General features: G+C 33.7%; 5 protein-coding genes across 9 annotated transcripts in view; 4 read left to right on the forward strand and 1 right to left on the reverse strand.

The window, feature by feature from the left end:
* The first annotated feature begins 349 nt into the window (after positions 1–349).
* Positions 350–4,462, forward strand: LOC128873453 (protein lines). The gene is made up of 2 exons (XM_054117045.1): positions 350–1,159; positions 1,329–4,462. Exon 2 carries the CDS (start codon positions 1,509–1,511, stop codon positions 3,291–3,293), a length of 1,785 nt encoding a protein of 594 aa, XP_053973020.1. The 5' UTR covers positions 350–1,159; positions 1,329–1,508; the 3' UTR covers positions 3,294–4,462.
* Positions 4,463–5,028: 566 nt separating this feature from the next.
* On the forward strand, positions 5,029–7,717 carry LOC128873452 (protein FAM98B-like). Of its 4 annotated transcripts, XM_054117043.1 has the most exons (8): positions 5,029–5,130; positions 5,238–5,286; positions 5,457–5,823; positions 5,904–6,194; positions 6,259–6,557; positions 6,639–6,916; positions 6,989–7,240; positions 7,303–7,717. In XM_054117043.1, the coding sequence occupies exons 2-8, from the start codon at positions 5,249–5,251 to the stop codon at positions 7,515–7,517; spliced, it is 1,740 nt and encodes a 579-aa protein (XP_053973018.1). In that variant the 5' UTR covers positions 5,029–5,130; positions 5,238–5,248; the 3' UTR covers positions 7,518–7,717. The 4 variants fall into 4 exon arrangements, with proteins under 4 accessions (XP_053973018.1, XP_053973015.1, XP_053973017.1 ...); XM_054117040.1 differs by having other exon boundaries at positions 6,639–7,240; XM_054117042.1 differs by having other exon boundaries at positions 5,042–5,122; positions 6,639–7,240.
* Positions 7,718–8,131: 414 nt separating this feature from the next.
* On the forward strand, positions 8,132–12,836 carry LOC128873451 (transmembrane channel-like protein 7). Its single transcript, XM_054117039.1, has 4 exons — positions 8,132–8,519; positions 8,721–8,951; positions 9,032–9,273; positions 9,359–12,836. The coding sequence occupies exons 2-4, from the start codon at positions 8,774–8,776 to the stop codon at positions 11,261–11,263; spliced, it is 2,325 nt and encodes a 774-aa protein (XP_053973014.1). The 5' UTR covers positions 8,132–8,519; positions 8,721–8,773; the 3' UTR covers positions 11,264–12,836.
* A 143-nt stretch (positions 12,837–12,979) lies between these two features.
* LOC128873454 (ribonuclease H2 subunit C) lies at positions 12,980–13,891 on the reverse strand. The gene is made up of 3 exons (XM_054117046.1): positions 13,607–13,891; positions 13,169–13,401; positions 12,980–13,104 (listed from the first exon to the last, which is right to left on the reverse strand). The coding sequence occupies exons 1-3, from the start codon at positions 13,749–13,751 to the stop codon at positions 13,084–13,086; spliced, it is 399 nt and encodes a 132-aa protein (XP_053973021.1). The 5' UTR covers positions 13,752–13,891; the 3' UTR covers positions 12,980–13,083.
* A 917-nt stretch (positions 13,892–14,808) lies between these two features.
* Positions 14,809–18,910, forward strand: part of LOC128874368 (dihydropyrimidinase) — a 24,327-nt gene continuing 20,225 nt past the window's right edge. For both annotated transcript variants that reach the window (XM_054119064.1, XM_054119065.1), the window contains exon 1: positions 14,809–15,047. In XM_054119064.1, the coding sequence (XP_053975039.1) occupies positions 15,009–15,047 (39 nt within the window). In that variant the 5' untranslated portion in view covers positions 14,809–15,008. The remainder of the gene's footprint in view (positions 15,048–18,910) is intronic.

Raw genomic sequence — 18,910 nt, forward strand, 5'->3', positions numbered from 1 at the left:
ATCGTTAAATTAATGTTGAAAACTTTCAATTATGAATTATAAAGCTCATATTACAAGCAATTTGTTTCTATATAGAGTAGTTTGATTTGTTCAACTTTAGAATCTACTTTTAGAAAATATGAATTTGACTATGCAATATCAGTATTGTTATACTTTGTTCGTATTAAATAAATATAGCAATATTTTATACTACTAGATGTTTTTAAAATGTTTTCCTGCTGGTATATCTGTACAAAATATAAAAGATAATTAGGCGTAAACTAGACGAATCATTAAAATACCAATTACACGACAAACATACACAAACTGCGTGGCGCTGCAGTCGATGCAGAGTTGCCGATCATCTCGTCTATTTATTACACGATTTTTTGATTTCGACTACTTTTATTAAGAAAAATCTTAGGATAGTCGTTTACGGAATATTTAACGAGGATTGATCGCAATTACAATGCAATTGATCAAGTAATTCGAATAATTCGTACTCAGTACATTGTGGAATGTGCGAGGAGGAGCTACTGTGTTACGCAGCTCTGCATGATGCCACCCGAAAAATACGTAATAAACATGAAAAATTCGTGTCTTACGCATTATCGGATTAACATTTTACCGCTTGACATAAGATATGAACTGTTTTACGGGGATACATTCACGGTTAAACGATTTAAAACCGTATTTCTTATTTTTACTCGGTAGCATGTATACGTGGCAACAGGGCAAAGTGGTCGAGTGCTCTGTCACTTCCTAGTCAAAAGAAATTCTTCGGGCACAAACAATAATATATTTACACTGTTTAAGTAGTGAAACACGGTGTAACTCTGAAAGAGTGCTCTCCGATATACATCTGATATATTTAACTGTCCGTCGAAGTATCGGCAGAGAATCTTTTTCTGTGTAAATTATCGCATCAGCAAGCGTCGGTTTATATATTACATGTGCAACCTGTGTTAAACACTTCATGCTTGGTATTTTACGAACATATCTGGAAAAGAATGCAATTTGAAACCAATTAAGAGGATGTCGTGCATTAATTGATCGATTAATCGACGCAGGACGAATATATGTGTACATCTTTGTACGAATGAATATGTAAACATATACATGTACATTTTTGCATACATCCGCAAAGTGTTGGAATTTAAAGCGTGAACCAATTGTTTGCGTAAGTTGTAATATTGTTATCTATTTTGATATTATTACTGTTATCATAATTTATTCAGAGTATCACTCGACAAAATTTTCGAATTATTATCACATTTTTCGATCTGAAAAATTATTTTATAACAAGCAAGTATTATGTACCTATGAAATTTTTGTTGTTGTCAATACAGGTACATTGTATTTGCTGAAATATTTATGGCTTACATAAATACAATAAGCTAATGTATGCTGTGTCACATCCATTATTTATATGGTATTTTGTTCATTGGCACATTGTACGTATTATGAAGATTACCTGATGAAAGAACATTGCGGACCAAGAACAGAAAGCAGCAAGTATAGTGCTGCTAATGGTGCTTTGGCACTGTTATTGTTGTCCTCCTAACAACACGATGGAGGAACCAGCGAAGAAAAAACAACGCATTGAAAATAATGATGTCGAGAGGAATACGTTATCGGATATCGAGCAGCTTCAGAATAGCCTGTTGGCACAATGCTTATGTAACATACCTGAGAGCAGTTTGCGCAAACCGTTCACTAGTGCTACTGTGGAAGCAGCTGATGGCAGTTTTCGATCTTCGTTATTATCAGAGTGGGGACCTGATCAAACTTTAGAATTTCTAAGCGCTTTACAGCTTCTGTTTGATTTGGCTATCAAGCAAAACACCAGAGGTTTAATGTGTAGAAGAGTGGTAGATGTTTGTGATGCGCTGGCGCGAAACGAGCATGGCATTATAGATCAAATAATTGACCTATCGTGTACAACAAACAAATTCATATCGTTTACTGCTAGTAGAGTTCTCGCATCTTTTTTTATTGTAACAAAGGAAAATATTGATACGGCTTGGTTAGAGAGACTTACGCAATCTTTGGTGAATACTCATTCTCCAAGTCAAATGTTGTTCACTTTGGATGTTGTAAAAAGAGTTGTAGAGCATAAGGACTGCAGTGTTCATCCCCTTGAGGATACAGATAGTATAACACAACCAACACATTGTAATACGATAACAATTTCAGATGCAGAAAGTTTTGATAGTACACCAGTAAAAGCGATGTGCGTGAAAGCATTAGAATCTAAATGGACTATATTAGTATCAAAATTCGATGCCATTCTGAGCTCGTACACACCTCAACACGAATCAGCTGTTATCACATTTCTTGATTTGTGGGAGTCAATTATTTCCGTAAAAGCTAATTTGTCTGTCATTGACACCAAGCTTTTTTATTCTCAGTTAGATAATCTGGTTGTACTTTTGAATGCCAATGTTCCTGGTGTGATTTGGAGACATCTACTTGGATTATTTAACGAAGTATTATGTTATGGAAGCACATTGGCATTGCAAGATGTACTTCCAGACGAGCCTTGCTCTCTTGCACACTTCATTGTGCGTGCCGTAAAAGATTGGAGATTATTAGATGCTTTACCATATCGACATGGTTCTGGAAGATTTGGAGGAGGTTCAGGAGAAGGTGATCGTCCTCTTTTGCAAAAGATCGTGCTTTTAGTTCTAAAAGGTGTTGCCGTGACTGTTAAAGAGACACGAAGCGATTCTAGTGACTCCTCCCTGGGTTCTGAAGCAGAGGATCTTGATGCTGATATGGCAGTTATTGAAAGAAGCATAAGAGAAGTTTTACGACAACTGGATCAGTGTGTAAAAACATTAATGCCATTTCATCCTGAAATGCCTTTATCCCAGTGGGTTGTACAAATGTTCCATGATCAAGATGACTTTCTGATTGAAGGAATGGTGTGTTGTTTGGATGTAGCTGTTGGCCTATTTTATAGAGGACCTCCACAAAACGATCTTGGTCACATGCTCAGTCCAACTCTAACTTTTATTCAATTTGTACATGCTGTATCACATGATCCAGACGTTCTTCTAGATTTACTCGTTAGCAACGAAACCTGTTTCTTATTATACTTATTGAGATTCTTGAAATATGTTAAAAGAAACTGGACAGAGTTTGTCTCTTGTTGTGGAAGAGAGCTAGACAACACCATGACAATATTGATAAGACTTCGTTTAGCAATTGATAGATTAGTATCTAAGGCTTTGTTTCCTTATAACATAAATCCAGTTCTACGTTTGTTAGAAAAATGTGAGTCCTTCTATGAAGGCAATATAGAGAATTAATTATTCGATTGTATGATAAGCGTGAAATTCAAAATTCAGGTTTTTTAGATTGATATGTACAAACTGTAAGAATACAAAAATTTGTCAACTGACCGATTTTATCAGTCAGAAAATATTACAAAATTGTACAGCCTCGTTAACTTCATTTTGAAAAAATGACTGAATTAAGCTACTGACTTGTGTAATATTGAATATGTAGATTAATATTATAGAAATGAAAGAAAAACATTTTTATTTATTATATTTAGCAAAATTGTTTTCATTCAGAAATATTATTGAATTTCTACCGACAAAAATTAATATTTTGCATTTCATGGTTGAAGTATAAATGGGTTGAAGTAGTACAAAAGTTAGCTAAAATTACATGCTTCACGATGAAATTGCACTTTTATGGTGCTATGAAAATTTATTTGCCAAAGCACCATTGGAAGTAAATTTAAATGTATATTAGAATAATATTTATGTGTATACATCTAACTAAATGTACAAGTTGCCAGTCAATTAGAGTCCTGTAAACTGAATTCTGATGTGCACAATAATATGTATTAAATAGGTTTTTGTGTACATTATTTTATTATATTTTAAGAGACATATGTAACTTTTGAAAAACTTTTACAAAAACTCACAATGCTTACGGAAGTTTTCAATTTCTGTATTATAAAAGTGCAGGGTATTAAATTATAAAATTGCTTTTTCAATGTTATGCTGAAGATACTAGTAAAATATCTAATTTTATCATTTGTTAACAAAATCTATAAATAAATTTGTCACATTTTTTTATTTTGTCCATGTACTTAAAAGCAGGTGTAAAATTCAATAATGTTTATTAAGATGAAACATGTCATATTTGTATGATTTATTAACATTGTATAAACAATATTGTATAATATTGGAAATATATAAATGTAAAATTACTGGCGATGATTACGAGAATCATTGGCATTTAAAGTTATGCCAGTATTAATAAATTATTTAATCCAAATGGCAATAATTACTTCTATGTCGGAAGTTCAGAAAACAATATTTACCACGACTATTTCGATATATTTCATCGAATTAAAATATTTGTACATAACGATTGTAATGTTAATTATCCATTAGTTTAAGATTAACTTTGTAAGTATGATACACGTAATACACTAAAAATCTACATATTTTTACTTTTATAACCATGGTGTAATTTTATTTCATTCTTCCTATTGCGGATTTTCTGGTAGGAATTAAAAATTATAAACATAACCGATTCTAAAAGAGAAGGCTGTGTTATAAATCATATTGTAAATTTACTATGCAATATGACAATGTAAATCATAAATTATATATTCGGAAATATGTAATTTATTATTTCTGGTATGCATTTATTTTCTATTTCTTTTTAAATGTAAGAATAATTGATTATATTTTTTTCTTTTTAAATTATTTATAGTCGGATCAACTATTCGAACGAGTTATTAGTTACTAAATAATATTGTTCAGCATTTTAAATTTGCATTTCTATGACAATCATAGAAAAACTAATAATAGAAGTTGTTAGAAATCCTACTTTTTATGATTTATTTCATAAAAATTACAAAAATAAAAGATAAGACGAATAGTATAATCTTTTTGTATATTTCATTGTTTCTTCTCGTAATAAGTTTGTAATCATATATAGTTTAAAGAACCATGGAAATCTAAAAAATTTTTTTTCAGTTTAGCTTATATATTTTACATGATCTATAGATCTGAAGTAGTATGTCTGTGATCAAGTGTGGTACTGTGCATGACCGCATGACCGGCATGACAGCACATACACATCAATACAGTTACGACACATACGGTTGCATACGGTAAGAAAGTACGTTACACTTCATTTTTCTACATTTTCATTGTAAATATGTTTTATTTTTACTTTATTGATGAATTTTATAATTAGTAATAATTAAGTTTGGTTATTTATCAAAGGACTCACCAAAATGGAACTCAAATTGTTGGATAAATTGCAGAAACTTGGGTAAGCAGTTCGAGGTTATAGTCTAATACTGAACCTTTAATAACTTTTAAAAGAAATTTAACGTCTAGATGAACTTACATAAATAACACAAATTTATTCGTTAATCTTAATATTTTAAATATGAAATTTGTATATAATCTTAACATTTGACGAAATTTACTATTATTTAGGTACAATGGAGAGTTAACAGATCCAAATAAATTTACAGCGGCCTTAAAACAGGGCCCAAAATCGCCACAATTTACAAAATTTGTAGCATGGTTGACAAATGAAATTGCAATACTTTACGAGATGGATGAAACTGTTCATCCAACAATGTCACCGGAAGATTCTAGCTCTTTCCTATTAGAATTAAACTGTTTCTTAAAGGAATTAGGATGTGTGAATGAATCCCTAATGTCTGGTAATGCCAATAACCGATTGGGAAGTGAAGAAAATAGGTACATTTTATTAGATTTTCTGGGAGCAGAATTAAAGACTTCTAGATTACTAGAATTTCGAAAACATAAGACCTCTAATTCCATGGATGTTGATGTTGTAAGTTTCTATTACAAAAATAAGATCAAGATGATCTATACTTATAGGTTTTTTAATAATATAACCCATATTATTTGCAGGAGGAGAGTGACACAGCCAAAGATCTGAAAGACATGTTAATAGCATTAAATTTTGGGAAACCACCAGATGATATTACTGTTGAAAAGCTTTTTACAAGACTGGAAGGCAAGCTAACTGAAGTGTTAAAAAAAGTACCACCTGAACTTGTGGGTCAACCATTAATTACTACAGAATTCACAGAAAGGGAATGGAAAGATCTTCAACTTCTACAACAAGAGTTACATGACGAATATAGAATGCGTCGCGATATGTTACTTAAACGACTCGATGTAACAGTACAATCATTTCTGGTGAGTATAAATAAATAGTTTAATGTAAATGAAGGCATTTACGTTTTTTTATTTTTGTATGTAGTGGTCAGACAGGGTCAAATGTCGAGAAGCTGAAATAAATAAACAATACGAGGACACTAGGAAATTTTTAAGCGCAGAACCCGATATTACATTTGCTGATTTATTAGCCGCAAGAGACGACATTGCGTTAATGGAGAAAACAAGCAATGCGAGCGTTAGGAAAAATACTCGAAGCGAAATTAATTCGGTTATCATTGGAACAGTACCAGATAGAGGTGGAAGACCATATGAGCAAGAACCACCACCACCTGAAATGCCACCATGGCAGAAAGATAGAGTACAAGGACCTACAACTTCTGGGTTAGTCGAAAGTAACAAAAATAATTTTAGAAAAAAAAATTTGGAGTAAATGTATATACGTTCGCGATATTTTTATTTCAGTGGAGGTCGAGGAGGAGGAGGTGGTTACAGAGGACGCGGAGGAGGTGGATCTAATGCATCTTTTTCTAATGATAATAGAGGAGGTCAAAAACATGGATCATATGGAGGTGGTGGTAGTTTTGGAGATAGTGGATCTCAGAGTTCGAATTATTCCTCTAATAGCAGTGGATTTGGTGGACAAGGAGGAGGACATGGAGGAAAACACGGAGGAGGATATGGAGGACATGGAGGTGGTCAAGGAGGTGGATATGGAGGAAACTATGGGGGTGGACAAGGAGGTGGATATGGGGGTGGTCAAGGAGGTGGATATGGAGCAGGTCAAGGGGGAGGGTATGGGGGTGGTCAAGGAGGTGGATATGGAGGAGGCCAAGGAGGAAACTATGGGGGTGGACAAGGAGGAAACTATGGAGGAGGCCAAGGAGGAAACTATGGAGGAAGTCAAGGAGGAAACTATGGAGGAGGCCAAGGAGGAAACTATGGAGGAGGCCAAGGAGGAAATTATGGAGGAGGCCAAGGAGGAAATTATGGCGGCGGACAAGGAGGAAATTATAGAGGACAAGGTGGAAATAATAGTTACGGCGGAGAAAACAAAGATAGCGGAGGTAATGACTTTAAAAAAAAAATATGAGGACAGAAGATTTCAAATTATTGATTTAATATTCAGGAAGTGGTCATCGATACTGTTACCCAAGCAATGCAAGCTCTGGTTCACAATCAGACAATCAACGTGGACAACAATATCAAGGTGGTGGTTCCAGCGGCGGAGGTAGAGGCGGTAGAGTTCAAGGAGGATGGAATCAAGGAAATAATTCTAGCACAGATAACTATCAACGCGGTGGATATAACCGTGGCAGAGGTAGAGGAGGACGACAATACTAAGAATACGATGATATTAACTTCTACATCACATATTGACGCTTAATTGTTTATATACTTCATGCCATACATTTAAATAGGTACTATACGAGATATAAAGTAATTCAGAGTGATAGTTCTAAATTAAAAATAAATTAAAGATTACGATACTATTTTCAATATATATAAATTATATTGTTTCATAGAAATTACAATCATTATTTATATTTTAGACTGCTTAGTTTCATTCTGGTTAAGTATTTGTACTTGCAATTTGTAAATATGAATTTTTTGTATTATGAAAGAGTACTGAATCTATTGAAATTAACAGTTTCTGTCATGTAATGTGTCTAGGGTTATAAAATTAATCATTTTAATTAATTGTATAAAATATTTTACTAAACATAAATTGTGATTATGTATTATTAGTAATTATGTATTGATTTATATTCTGTATGAATGGACATACCAAAAACCATATAAAAACAAATTTTTGAACAATTTCTGTATCTTTTACCTGCTGAATAATAATTTTAATTGTAATCTCAACAATTTATAGTTGTACAGTAATAAAATAATTTTTTTAATTCGATGTCAGCTGTGACTAGAACAGTACCCCCTACACTCCTTTTAGTTCATGCCTCAGTGTTCTCTTATCAGCCGTCTGTGGACTACAACGAATTTGATATATGCGAAAACAAAATGCCGATAAGTGTTTTTTGGATGAATTGCCGTGTTTATTCTGCTTTATTCGTCTTCGAAAATCAAAAGTTTCGATATACGAAAATGTTGAATTTAACGTTGATGTGATTTAATATATCGTTCAAACATTTCGCGCAACCTCTAAATACGTCACAGTTTACAAAACGGTGTAATCTATGTGTCATTCGAGTTGTAAACGTCGGTATTTTGTTCGTCATAGCGTTATTTTTTTATAAGCATTGTTATTGATCAGTATAAAAGGAAAATATGTGTCATCGAGCAATGACGCACTTGCAGGATACTTGATCGAATGATTTATCTCAGGTAAATATACACGAATGTGTATGTATCAATATATTCGTAATTTTATAGTTTGTTATTTGAATTAATGATTGTTGATAGACACATGTATACGTCATCTGTAAGTGCGTGTATGTGATATTAAATGTCTACTTAAAGAATTATTGAGATAAATAACCATACAAAGATGTTAGAATAATGTCTATTTAAATTTTTGCAACAAAGGTTTCTGAAGAAAGTTACACGTATATAATTGCAAGTGTCAATACAAAAGAAGGATGTCTGGTGGAGAACGGAAAAAACGTGCTTGCGACAGGGGGCAAGGCTGGGAAGAGGCCGGTGCTGAATTTTATCAGGAAAGTTACCCTGCAGCTATTGAGGCAGATTTACAGCAAGTGTTACAAAGGGATCCTTCTCATATAGCCACCCTGCTACCAAGTAAAAAGTCCCGTGTTGGTAGGTATTACAATATTGTAAGTCTTTTTAAATAATAAAAATTACAAATAAATTAATATGTCAATATCTTTTCCTAACAGCTACAGCTAAGCGAATACGTAATGATACCAAGACAACATTGAGAAGACGCACTAGTACAAGATCTCGAGGTACAACTACATCCAGGCGTATGTCAACAAATATCCATGATGCTGCTGTGTCTATGTTACCAGACTTGTCTGAGAATCTATCTAACGAAGAACGCACTTGGGAAGAAATAATGCAAATCAAGGCTATGCCTGTGTGCATGGCACAAAAGATACAATTGAAGAATCAGTTACAAGTATGTTAAAAAAAATATAATGATAAAAGAATAAATTAAAATACATACAATTAAAATAAACTAATACAAATGCCATGGATTTCAGAGTGCTACAAAATTGAGGTTGCAAGGTTTTGAACAATTGAAATGGCAAAGAAGGAAAGCTTGGCAACAATTTCGCATCAGAATGAAGGAAGCATATTCGAAACTGGAACTGTGGAATGATAGCCTTAAAACGATTGGAGGAAATTTTGGAATGGGGATAGTAGCATACTTTTTATTCATCAAGTGGTTGATGTATCTTAATGTTCTTTTATTCTCGGTTATGTTCTTATTTATCGTATTACCCGCAATATTATTCGACGTGCCGGAAGAAGAGTCGTGCATAAATTCTAACAACAGTCACAGCATATCTTGTTGTTCAGAGGCGTATTGGAATATAACTGAGGGAAGTAGCAGTTTAACAGATATTGTACAGGGCTCTGGTATTTTAGAATACACTTTATTGTTTTACGGCGCGTACACTCGTATTTCTTACGATACTTCTGGTATGTTTTATAATTTACCACTATCTTATATTTGCGCTACCATCGGTATATTCATTCTTAGTTTGGTAGCGATTGTTAAGTCAGCCGCTAAAGGCTTTAAACAGAGAGTCGTGGAAAACGAAGGTCAATTTTATAAATATTGCAATTTAATTTTTGGTGGTTGGGATTACTGTATACATAACGAAAAGTCTGCAGCTGTAAAACATAAAGCATTATATAACGAGATGAAAGGATTTTTAGAGACTGAAAGATTGGAGGAGGAAAGACAAAATCGAACAAGAGAAGAGAAAACGAAATACGTTATTATGCGTTTGTTCATTAATTTAATTGTTCTGGCAGTATTATGCGGTTGTGGCACATTTATTTATTACGTATTTGAATTTTCGTTCGATCAAGTCTCACAGCATGCAGTTCAAAGTTACACTGTAGGATATGTATCATTAAGCAAAATCGCTCAGTTATTTTTCGAGTTTCTTCCATATACATGTATCGTCGCTTTAAATTTTGCAGTACCATTTCTATTTCGATACTTGGTAACTCTAGAGAATTATAGTCCAACATTCGTTATACGCATAACTCTTTTCAGAACTATATTCTTACGGCTTTCTGCTCTCGGTGTTCTACTCGCATCATTTTACAGATTAATTGCAAACGAAATACCGGACAACGAGTGTACTAATACTGCTAGTCGACGGCCATTGTGTTGGGAAACATTTGTTGGTCAACAATTTTTCAAGCTTTACATTACTGATATTTTTCTCCAGTTTATCATGACGTTTTTCGTTAATTTCCCTAGATCGTTAATAGCAAAGCATACAGAAAACAAAGTGCTACGATTCTTTGGAGAGCAAGAATTTGATTTACCTAAGCATGTGTTAGATGTTGTTTATTTACAGACTATTTGTTGGCTTGGTTGCTTTTTTGCACCTTTATTGCCATTAGTCACAGTAGTTGGTACTTTTTTGTTATTTTATATCAAGAAATTTACTTGTCTGGTAAACAGTACTCCATCAAGTAAAATTTATAGAGCAAGCAAATCACATTCACTTTTTATGTTTATTTTATTAATTTCTTTCATTTTGTGTACGATCCCAGTTGGTTATTCTATTGCAGAAATAATGCCATCAAAATCTTGTGGCCCATTCAGAGGTTTTCAATCTGTATGGAGTTTACTGATTTTAATGTTCTCACAGTTCCCAGATTGGCTTCAGTCGATTTTGTATTTCCTTGGCACTGCTGGATTTGGTCTACCAGCTTTTATAGTCCTTATACTACTTCTATATTATTATTACGCAGTATCAGTAGCAAACCAGCACATGGTTACAGTTTTAAAGAATCAGTTGGTACTAGAAGGTCATGATAAGCAATTTTTGCTTAACAGATTGAGTGCTTTTATTAAACAGCAACAAGACCAAAACAAGTACCATCAAGAACAAACAAATGAATTAGGCACATTTTCATAATCAGATTTACAAATAATTTTTATGTAGCAATTTTAAAAGCGCACAAATTTAATATATGTATAATACAATTAATTATAAGCTACATACAAATTACTGAAATTTGTCAGACTTATGTTGACTTGTTATGTGATAGTAAAATTATTCAACTTCTTTTTTTATGTACTGAATTAGACAGATCAAAAATATTTGTGCTAGTATAATTATATAGTATTTAATTAAAGGATAACTTTGATACAGGGTTATGAAAAAATTGCCAATATGGACAATATAAGGAGTTTTACATGTACTTTATGTTATAAGAACAGATTTTACATTTAAACTTACCATGTTTACTGCCAAACAATTCTTACCAAGTTTTGTCACTTTAAACAATGAGTATATATATTTTAATTTCAGTAGTAATCCCAACTATGATAAACGAGGCACACCTAAAAAATCAGGGTACAAAACAAACACTGTGCAATAGTAGAACAAATTGCAAATTATTTATTATGTATATGTAATTTTAGTAATTTAAGATGCATCCAAATGGAATAGTAGCACCAATATAAGAATATTTCTTTCAAAATGACTTCTTGACAAAACGATGTTTAGAATAATGTGATTTTCTTTGTTTTACTAGCGACACGAAATATCATTAACTCACTTCTTAATTTTATAAACGAACATTAGGGTGCTTTTGCTAATATGAAGTGAAGTGATATATGGTGGACATATTTTTAGATTAGCTGAGTATTAGAAATGTAATGCAGTTGTAAATAGGTTTTGTAGGGTGATCAGAAGAAAACCTTTAGGAGTAAGAACATATTTTATAGTGAAATATTCGATAAATGTATACTACAGTACTTGTTCACCAAAAGTATTTTAATTTATATTATAGACTTGTTTTTAAGCACTGTTATTTTTTTATAATGATTTTTATTTAAAGTTTTATAACTTTGAGGTGATTTTTAGTATTGTTATATACCAAAACGTATTTAATACCTCTTTTGAGGTACATTTACAAATGTTACATTAATAGGAGAAACTTTTGGATGGTTTTTATTTTGAAGTATATCATTCTGTGGCATTGGAGAGAAAGGTTCTTTTATCTTTAAATACTGCCATTGTACATGAAAACAAAATTATCTTAACTTTTCTATTTATGTACGTATATGCATGTATAAAAAATGATGGTAGGAACTACGCATGTATGCAATATTTCTTACAAATAATCATTACAAATTTGTAGGACTGCCAATGTACTTTACATAGTTTCAACAAATGCATTTTATATGAATTTTATACAAACATGACCATAAACAAGCAGCTATTTAATATTACACGAAGATAACTTTTACTAAAAACCATATTCCATTGAGTGTTAATTTATAATTAATATTCTATTTCTAATGTCATTAAAATCAATATTAAAAAATAGATATGTATAGTATATTTAGCAGTATCACATATAACAAGGAAAAATTTTCTGTGCTAAAATAATGATAAATAATGCTTACATCTTAATTGCAACTTTTATATATTTACAAAAATAAGAAAACGAATTTCAAATGTACTATTTATCCTATAAAAGACTGCACACTTTTGAAACAGCTTTCCTAATTAAACCAAAGATCATTTGCGATGTTTACATATTTCATAAGGAATTATAAGATGTCTGTTATGTACGACAAAATATATGCTCATGATATAAAATATGGTTAATAAACTATAATATATATATAAAATATTTATTTTCGTTTTTCTTTATATCAAAATACAAAAATCATTACAAACTTAATTACAATAATAATATCTTATGTTGGGATTCATGATTTTAATTATGGCTCTGTAGAATGTAGCTGAAAGAAGATGTAACAATTAATTAATTAGAACATTTGATTTTATCATTACTTGGCAACTTACTGCTTCAGCAATGTCAATCCAATCGATTGCTGCTGCTAAAGCATCATTCTTGGATGGTAGTTTATCATAATTCCAATATGTAAAATATGAAAATGTTCCTGTCGAATACAAATTGCGTTCTACATTTTCCACTTCAGGTTTTTTGTGTTCAAGAAACGTAATTCCTTTGTATCCTGAAGGTATTGTTATCTTTTTGCCTTGAAGTGGATATCCACGAAATGAAGAATTATAATCTGTAGAGAAAATAATTCCTATTTTAACCTTAAACTTCTTTAGAGCAATGATATAATTCTCAAAAAAAGAGTTTATGATCCCTCAATTGTTGACATGAACACAGTGTTTCTGTATTTATACTATTCGAAGATATTGTTTGGAGAATTATATTTGTATATAAATGCCAAGTTACACTAAAGGAAAGTCTACATTTAACAAACTTACGTTCATCGTCAATTTTTCGAATATACGGTGTAAAATAAGAGGAAACATTCGCTGACTCGTCACCGTTAATCTTGCATGGCATTAAATGCAACACATTCTCTTTTGCTTCAGACAAATCATGCTTCATATGTAAACGAATAGCCATGTTGAAACGGAAATAGCGATATATATAGTTAAATATACATTTCAGGCGGGAATGTGTTCGATTTTTAGACCTATTTTTTACTTAAATTATGACAGAAATGAAATTCAATTATTTAAAAACTGTATTTATTATGGATTCGTAGATAACGTTCAGTTTATGATGGTGAACAATTAATTTTTCCCTGCAATTTATCATAACATTATGACATGATCATACATATTCAATGTATTTTTCATATCTGTGTATATTACGTGAGCTTACAAATTTTTCCCTCCCAAACATGGTAACAATTATAGAATAATAATAATATTTGGCTTGGCTTTATTCAAAGTGTAATAATATTGGTTTTAATACTAGTGGTGTCGTCGGTGGAAAAACGCCCAAGCTTGTAGTGAAAATAGTTTCCACCGTTTTTATAAGATAGCGCCACTGATACATTTTAAAAAATGATTCTTTATTTTTCATAAATGCATAAGTAATACGATTCTTTGCTGTATAATACTACAATATATTAGTTTGGATGTTATATTTAGTTATTGTTATGGATATTTATTTAATACAGTGTTAATGATCGATCCTGTATTTAGTAACGCCATCTACCAGCAACAGTGGGAACTATTTTCAATACAAACTTGGACGTTTTACCACCGATGGCGCCACTAGAATTAAAACCAAACATAGTACATTTTAAATGCACCCACGGTTAGAGAAAACAAAGAAAAAGTTCATTGACTTCAGAATTCAAAATTAAAATATATAGTTTCGTTGAAATCATCGTTCAATTACGTATATTCATATACTACGATCATGGATATATCGACAGCTACAACCTTTCTCGTTTATTGTAGTATCATTTAACAACATTATTTACTTTTACCTTTGCATATACAATAATTACTCATAGCATGGGGTTCAATTGCTCTCTTACCCTCTCCTAAATGCACCATGACCATTGTCGCAGGACATGTGAACCATCTGCAGTGGGGATGATCCCCACTTTGCCAAAACGGGGGGAGTTGTAGTGGGAGAGCAAATTTACCACCGTCGCACGACGCGCACACGTAGCGTCAGTCGCAGTCGATTGTTCGATTCGTTCTTGCGTATTTTGATTTTCCACTGAACTTCGTGCCAGCGAGTAGCGTTTTCCGTAAAAGTCAGTGTTCGTGCAATTCGTCGCGAGGTGCATATCGTGGAGGAGCAGAACCCAGTAGTTCGCTTTTTTTCCGTGGCAAACGTCATTCCCAATTTCGATCGAAGATGAGCACACCGGTGAAGAAAGTGCCCATTCACCTGCAGGTCAGTTTACCATTCTCTATTTTCGTCGTTATCCTTCCGAACTCGTTTACAAGGACTCGTTTAACCGATCGGGTTACCATTCTGTAGCGAAATTACGTAGAACGGATCGTTTAGACGCAAATGTAGGTAGAGCGAGCTTCCGACCGGCTTGTCTACTGTTACGTGCAGCATCATCGAATAAATAAATCGTATTTATATATTTAAATACGAACACGCGATAGCTAACATTTATCCAACGACATTAGAATTCACGTTACAATTGTATCTGTACTTTTACGGGATCAATAATTGGTATCGTTACCTTTTCATTTATTACTTTCCGTTTAGCAAGAGTCTTCATCTTACACGATGATATTCCAGTTCTACGTGACAATGTATGCATACAACAAAATCGTAAATCGTTTTCAGAGGTCAACCGTGTTACGGACTGTAATATACATTTTCGTTTAAATTAAACGTTATGTAAAGATATACGGTCGGTTAAATGTCACGTTTTGTTTGTGTAAAAAGAAAAATCAGGCATTCGCGATACAGAAAACGGATCCAGTCGAGTAATCACTCACTCGATAATTACCATTCGAGATTAGATGACTTTTATGTAATTGTAAAGTAATCGGCGCCAATGCGCGTTCGTGAACCATATGCAGGCATTTATTGATGCAAACATCACTCAAGTGCTGTTATTATAGCAAACTGATCATGTTTGTGAATTATGGTCTCGTTCAACCGTTTGTAAGAGTAGCGTTGACGGAGTCTGCGGTGCTGCATCGATTTTACCGCCTTTTCATGCGATAATGCCTTTAATACACCGCTACGTGACAATTTTAATATTTCTTTAGATTGTGTTTGTCGTACTTGAATTATTATTTCATAAATTCGAGTTCGTTCGCGTTCGCCAGCTCTGCAAATTAATTTTCTGCTGTATAAAGTTGCGTACAGCGCACAAAGTCATTGAACTTGCGATCGATAGCCAACAGGACGTGTTTATTTAACGATTCAACTTATAACGCGACGGAATTTTACTTTATTTTCGTTTAACGACTTTATAAAAGTAAAAAGCAGATAGAAGTGAATTGATACCGAGTTGATTGAGTTATGGAGTTATGGATTGTATATGGAAACAGGGCGAGGTTCGCTGAACAAGGTGTTGCAGTCTAACCCACCTAATCTGACAAATATTGAAATAGATGAAGGTGATCGATAAATACTGATAAATTAAATTAGTAGGAAAGTAGTTTAGTAACTTCATTGTACAAATTTGCATTGGACATGGAAATTAATTCTACGATCTCAGGTTGTGTAGAGATCAGGTTGAGGACTTACAGAAGGTTGGTACTTTAATATCCCAAAATTACAATTAATTATATGTGTTTAGACTAGTGTTAGAAATGATTTGAATAGAGAGGCCCAGAATTCATTTCTACGCCTAATATACACATTCTCGGTATCAGTGGATACATTCTACTATTACTCTTGTATTATTCTGAAGTACTATTCTGAAGTACTATTTTGAAGTACAGTATTATTCTAAAGTGCAGGCGATTTAGTTAGCTAATTTTAGGATATACGTATGCGTCTGAAAGTATAGGAGACATTGAAAAGTGAACACATAAGCACAGATGTTCTCTGCGTCGGTATGAAAACCGAAAGTTTGGTCGCACCATCGGCACCGATCGCAAGGTTGCTGCCTTATTGATCCAAGCGTCTTGGTGCCCGGCACCGGTCTATCTCGTAAAAGGAGCTAAGTGCACATCCGCGTCAAAATATATGCGTACATGCCACGTTTATGCACAATGCGGTCTGTACATTCGGCTCAGGTACGATAAACCGTGGTCGTATCCGTTTTCGTCATTCCTTCTTTGGGAGAACCGAAGCCACAAAACGAATCGGCCCATCACCCAGCAACGTCTCTCGTTTGAATTTTATTCGCCACCTACGGACCGCAAATTGTCATAACATTTTTTCTTTTGAAGATGATAGAAATAGCTTTTAGTGTTTACATCTGACGACGACCTTTAGGGTCGGACACAATAATAAATTCAGACGAATAAATCAGAAACAAAAGATATTCGTTTACTCTCGATTCGATACTCTTTTATATGTAGCAGCGTTTGCATTAATTAGAGGATTAATTATACTGCTTTGTCGTCCACTTAAAAGTTCCAACAATAAAGCGATACAATCTCGTCGAATAGAGTCTCTATCTCCGTTATTTCGGTTCACAGCGGACCTGATTCTATAACGTACAATGGGGACAGCGCCTGGGGGTCGCGCGACATGCCCATTCGGCAAAACGAATAGAAATCGCTATTTACGATTAACGCATTTGTCGACGGTCGAATGGGAACGAATGGTGAGATTAGCGGAGTTTCATTTCTGTTCTGAATTACCCAGAGACGAATGTCCAGCTTGCGTAACAACCTTCAAGCGTATATTCTTTTACTATATTCATTTTATTTAACGTTCTCGTTGCGCGGCGTGGTGTAGCACCGTGGAAAGTAAACATTCGTTTATTGCAAGAGATTAGATATGTAGTATACATATGCTGTAGTATACACTGTTCCTAAAGTTAACGTCAGAAATTGTATATTACCTTATACATATATGTGTAAAGAGATATGTAAAGAGGAATGTATGATACCAAATGCAGGTATGATAGATAAGTATACATACATAATATACATACATAAGTATGTTGAATGTAAGTATGTTAACATTGTATTTTGTTCGTAGAACCAAAGACTCTTCTTCAGTCATTTTTTGCTTAAAGAGCAAAAATAGTTACATATTTGATTCTAACTATTTAACCTTAGACACACATCTCTTACGAATAATAGATCTCTATATGTTTGGTAGTTTCTCAAAAGAAACTTAACTCTCAGTGTACGATAAAGTCGTTCAAGTAATCTTGCAATTACTCCAGGCTATTTCGAGGTCTGGGTCAGAGGGGAGCAAAATTCTTATCTAGCCAAAAACTTGGAATAACAAATAAAAAAATAAACTTTATTCGCCCAATCCTGGAGCAATTCACACGAAACCAATGAATATCAAAGATAAAAAAAAATACTCTTATTCTTATTATTTATTATTCCAATTTAATTTCTGCCATCTCGTGGCTGAACAATAAAGTTATACGATCCTCGAATATTCTCCCAAAGCTCGTGAACATTCTTCTTCAATTGGAAGCTCGTTATGCCGATAAAGGAATTTTTTCGACGATTTCTCTGGCTGAGAAAATCGTACGGCACTGAGACGTTGCCGCCTAGGCAAGGGAACGCGGCGAATCAATAGTTCGTCGACACTACGTCGACCTAAAGTCGGAAAAACCACGGGCTGGGATTTTACGAGTACGCACTCGACCAGCAGGCCAGACGATGCCTGAGCGAAATCACCGATTCTCTGTTTCGCGATGCATGTCTCTGAGAAACAGGCTCGCGGAGGTTGGACGCCTTTCTGCTGGTAAAAATAAACGTTGACTGGCATTTTTACCGCTGGCTTTTTATCCCGATTAGAAGGAGCCGCGGCCCGATTTACAGATGAAACGAGCCGTTCCTCGCGACTGGAATCGCATGGGGGCTCGGTAGCTTTCATCATGAGGTTCTGCGTGGTTTAAATAATTATAAATTAGATTATTGAGATGTATTATTGTTTTCGGAAGTGTAGTGCAGGTACTTAACTATTAGAAGGGTTCAATGAGTGCAGGGTTGGGCTCTGTGATCAGCTGTGATTGTTTCTGGGTATAAACTAATGGCGAGTACGCAAACTAATGGCGCCACTGGTAGGTGGCGAGTTCACAAACTAGTGGCAGCACTGGTAGGTGGCAAACTCGTAAACTAGTAGCGCTATAAACAATATGGCGAATT

The sequence above is a fragment of the Hylaeus volcanicus genome, chromosome 3 (assembly GCF_026283585.1).
Source record: "Hylaeus volcanicus isolate JK05 chromosome 3, UHH_iyHylVolc1.0_haploid, whole genome shotgun sequence".
Classification (NCBI taxonomy): Eukaryota; Metazoa; Arthropoda; class Insecta; order Hymenoptera; family Colletidae; genus Hylaeus; species Hylaeus volcanicus.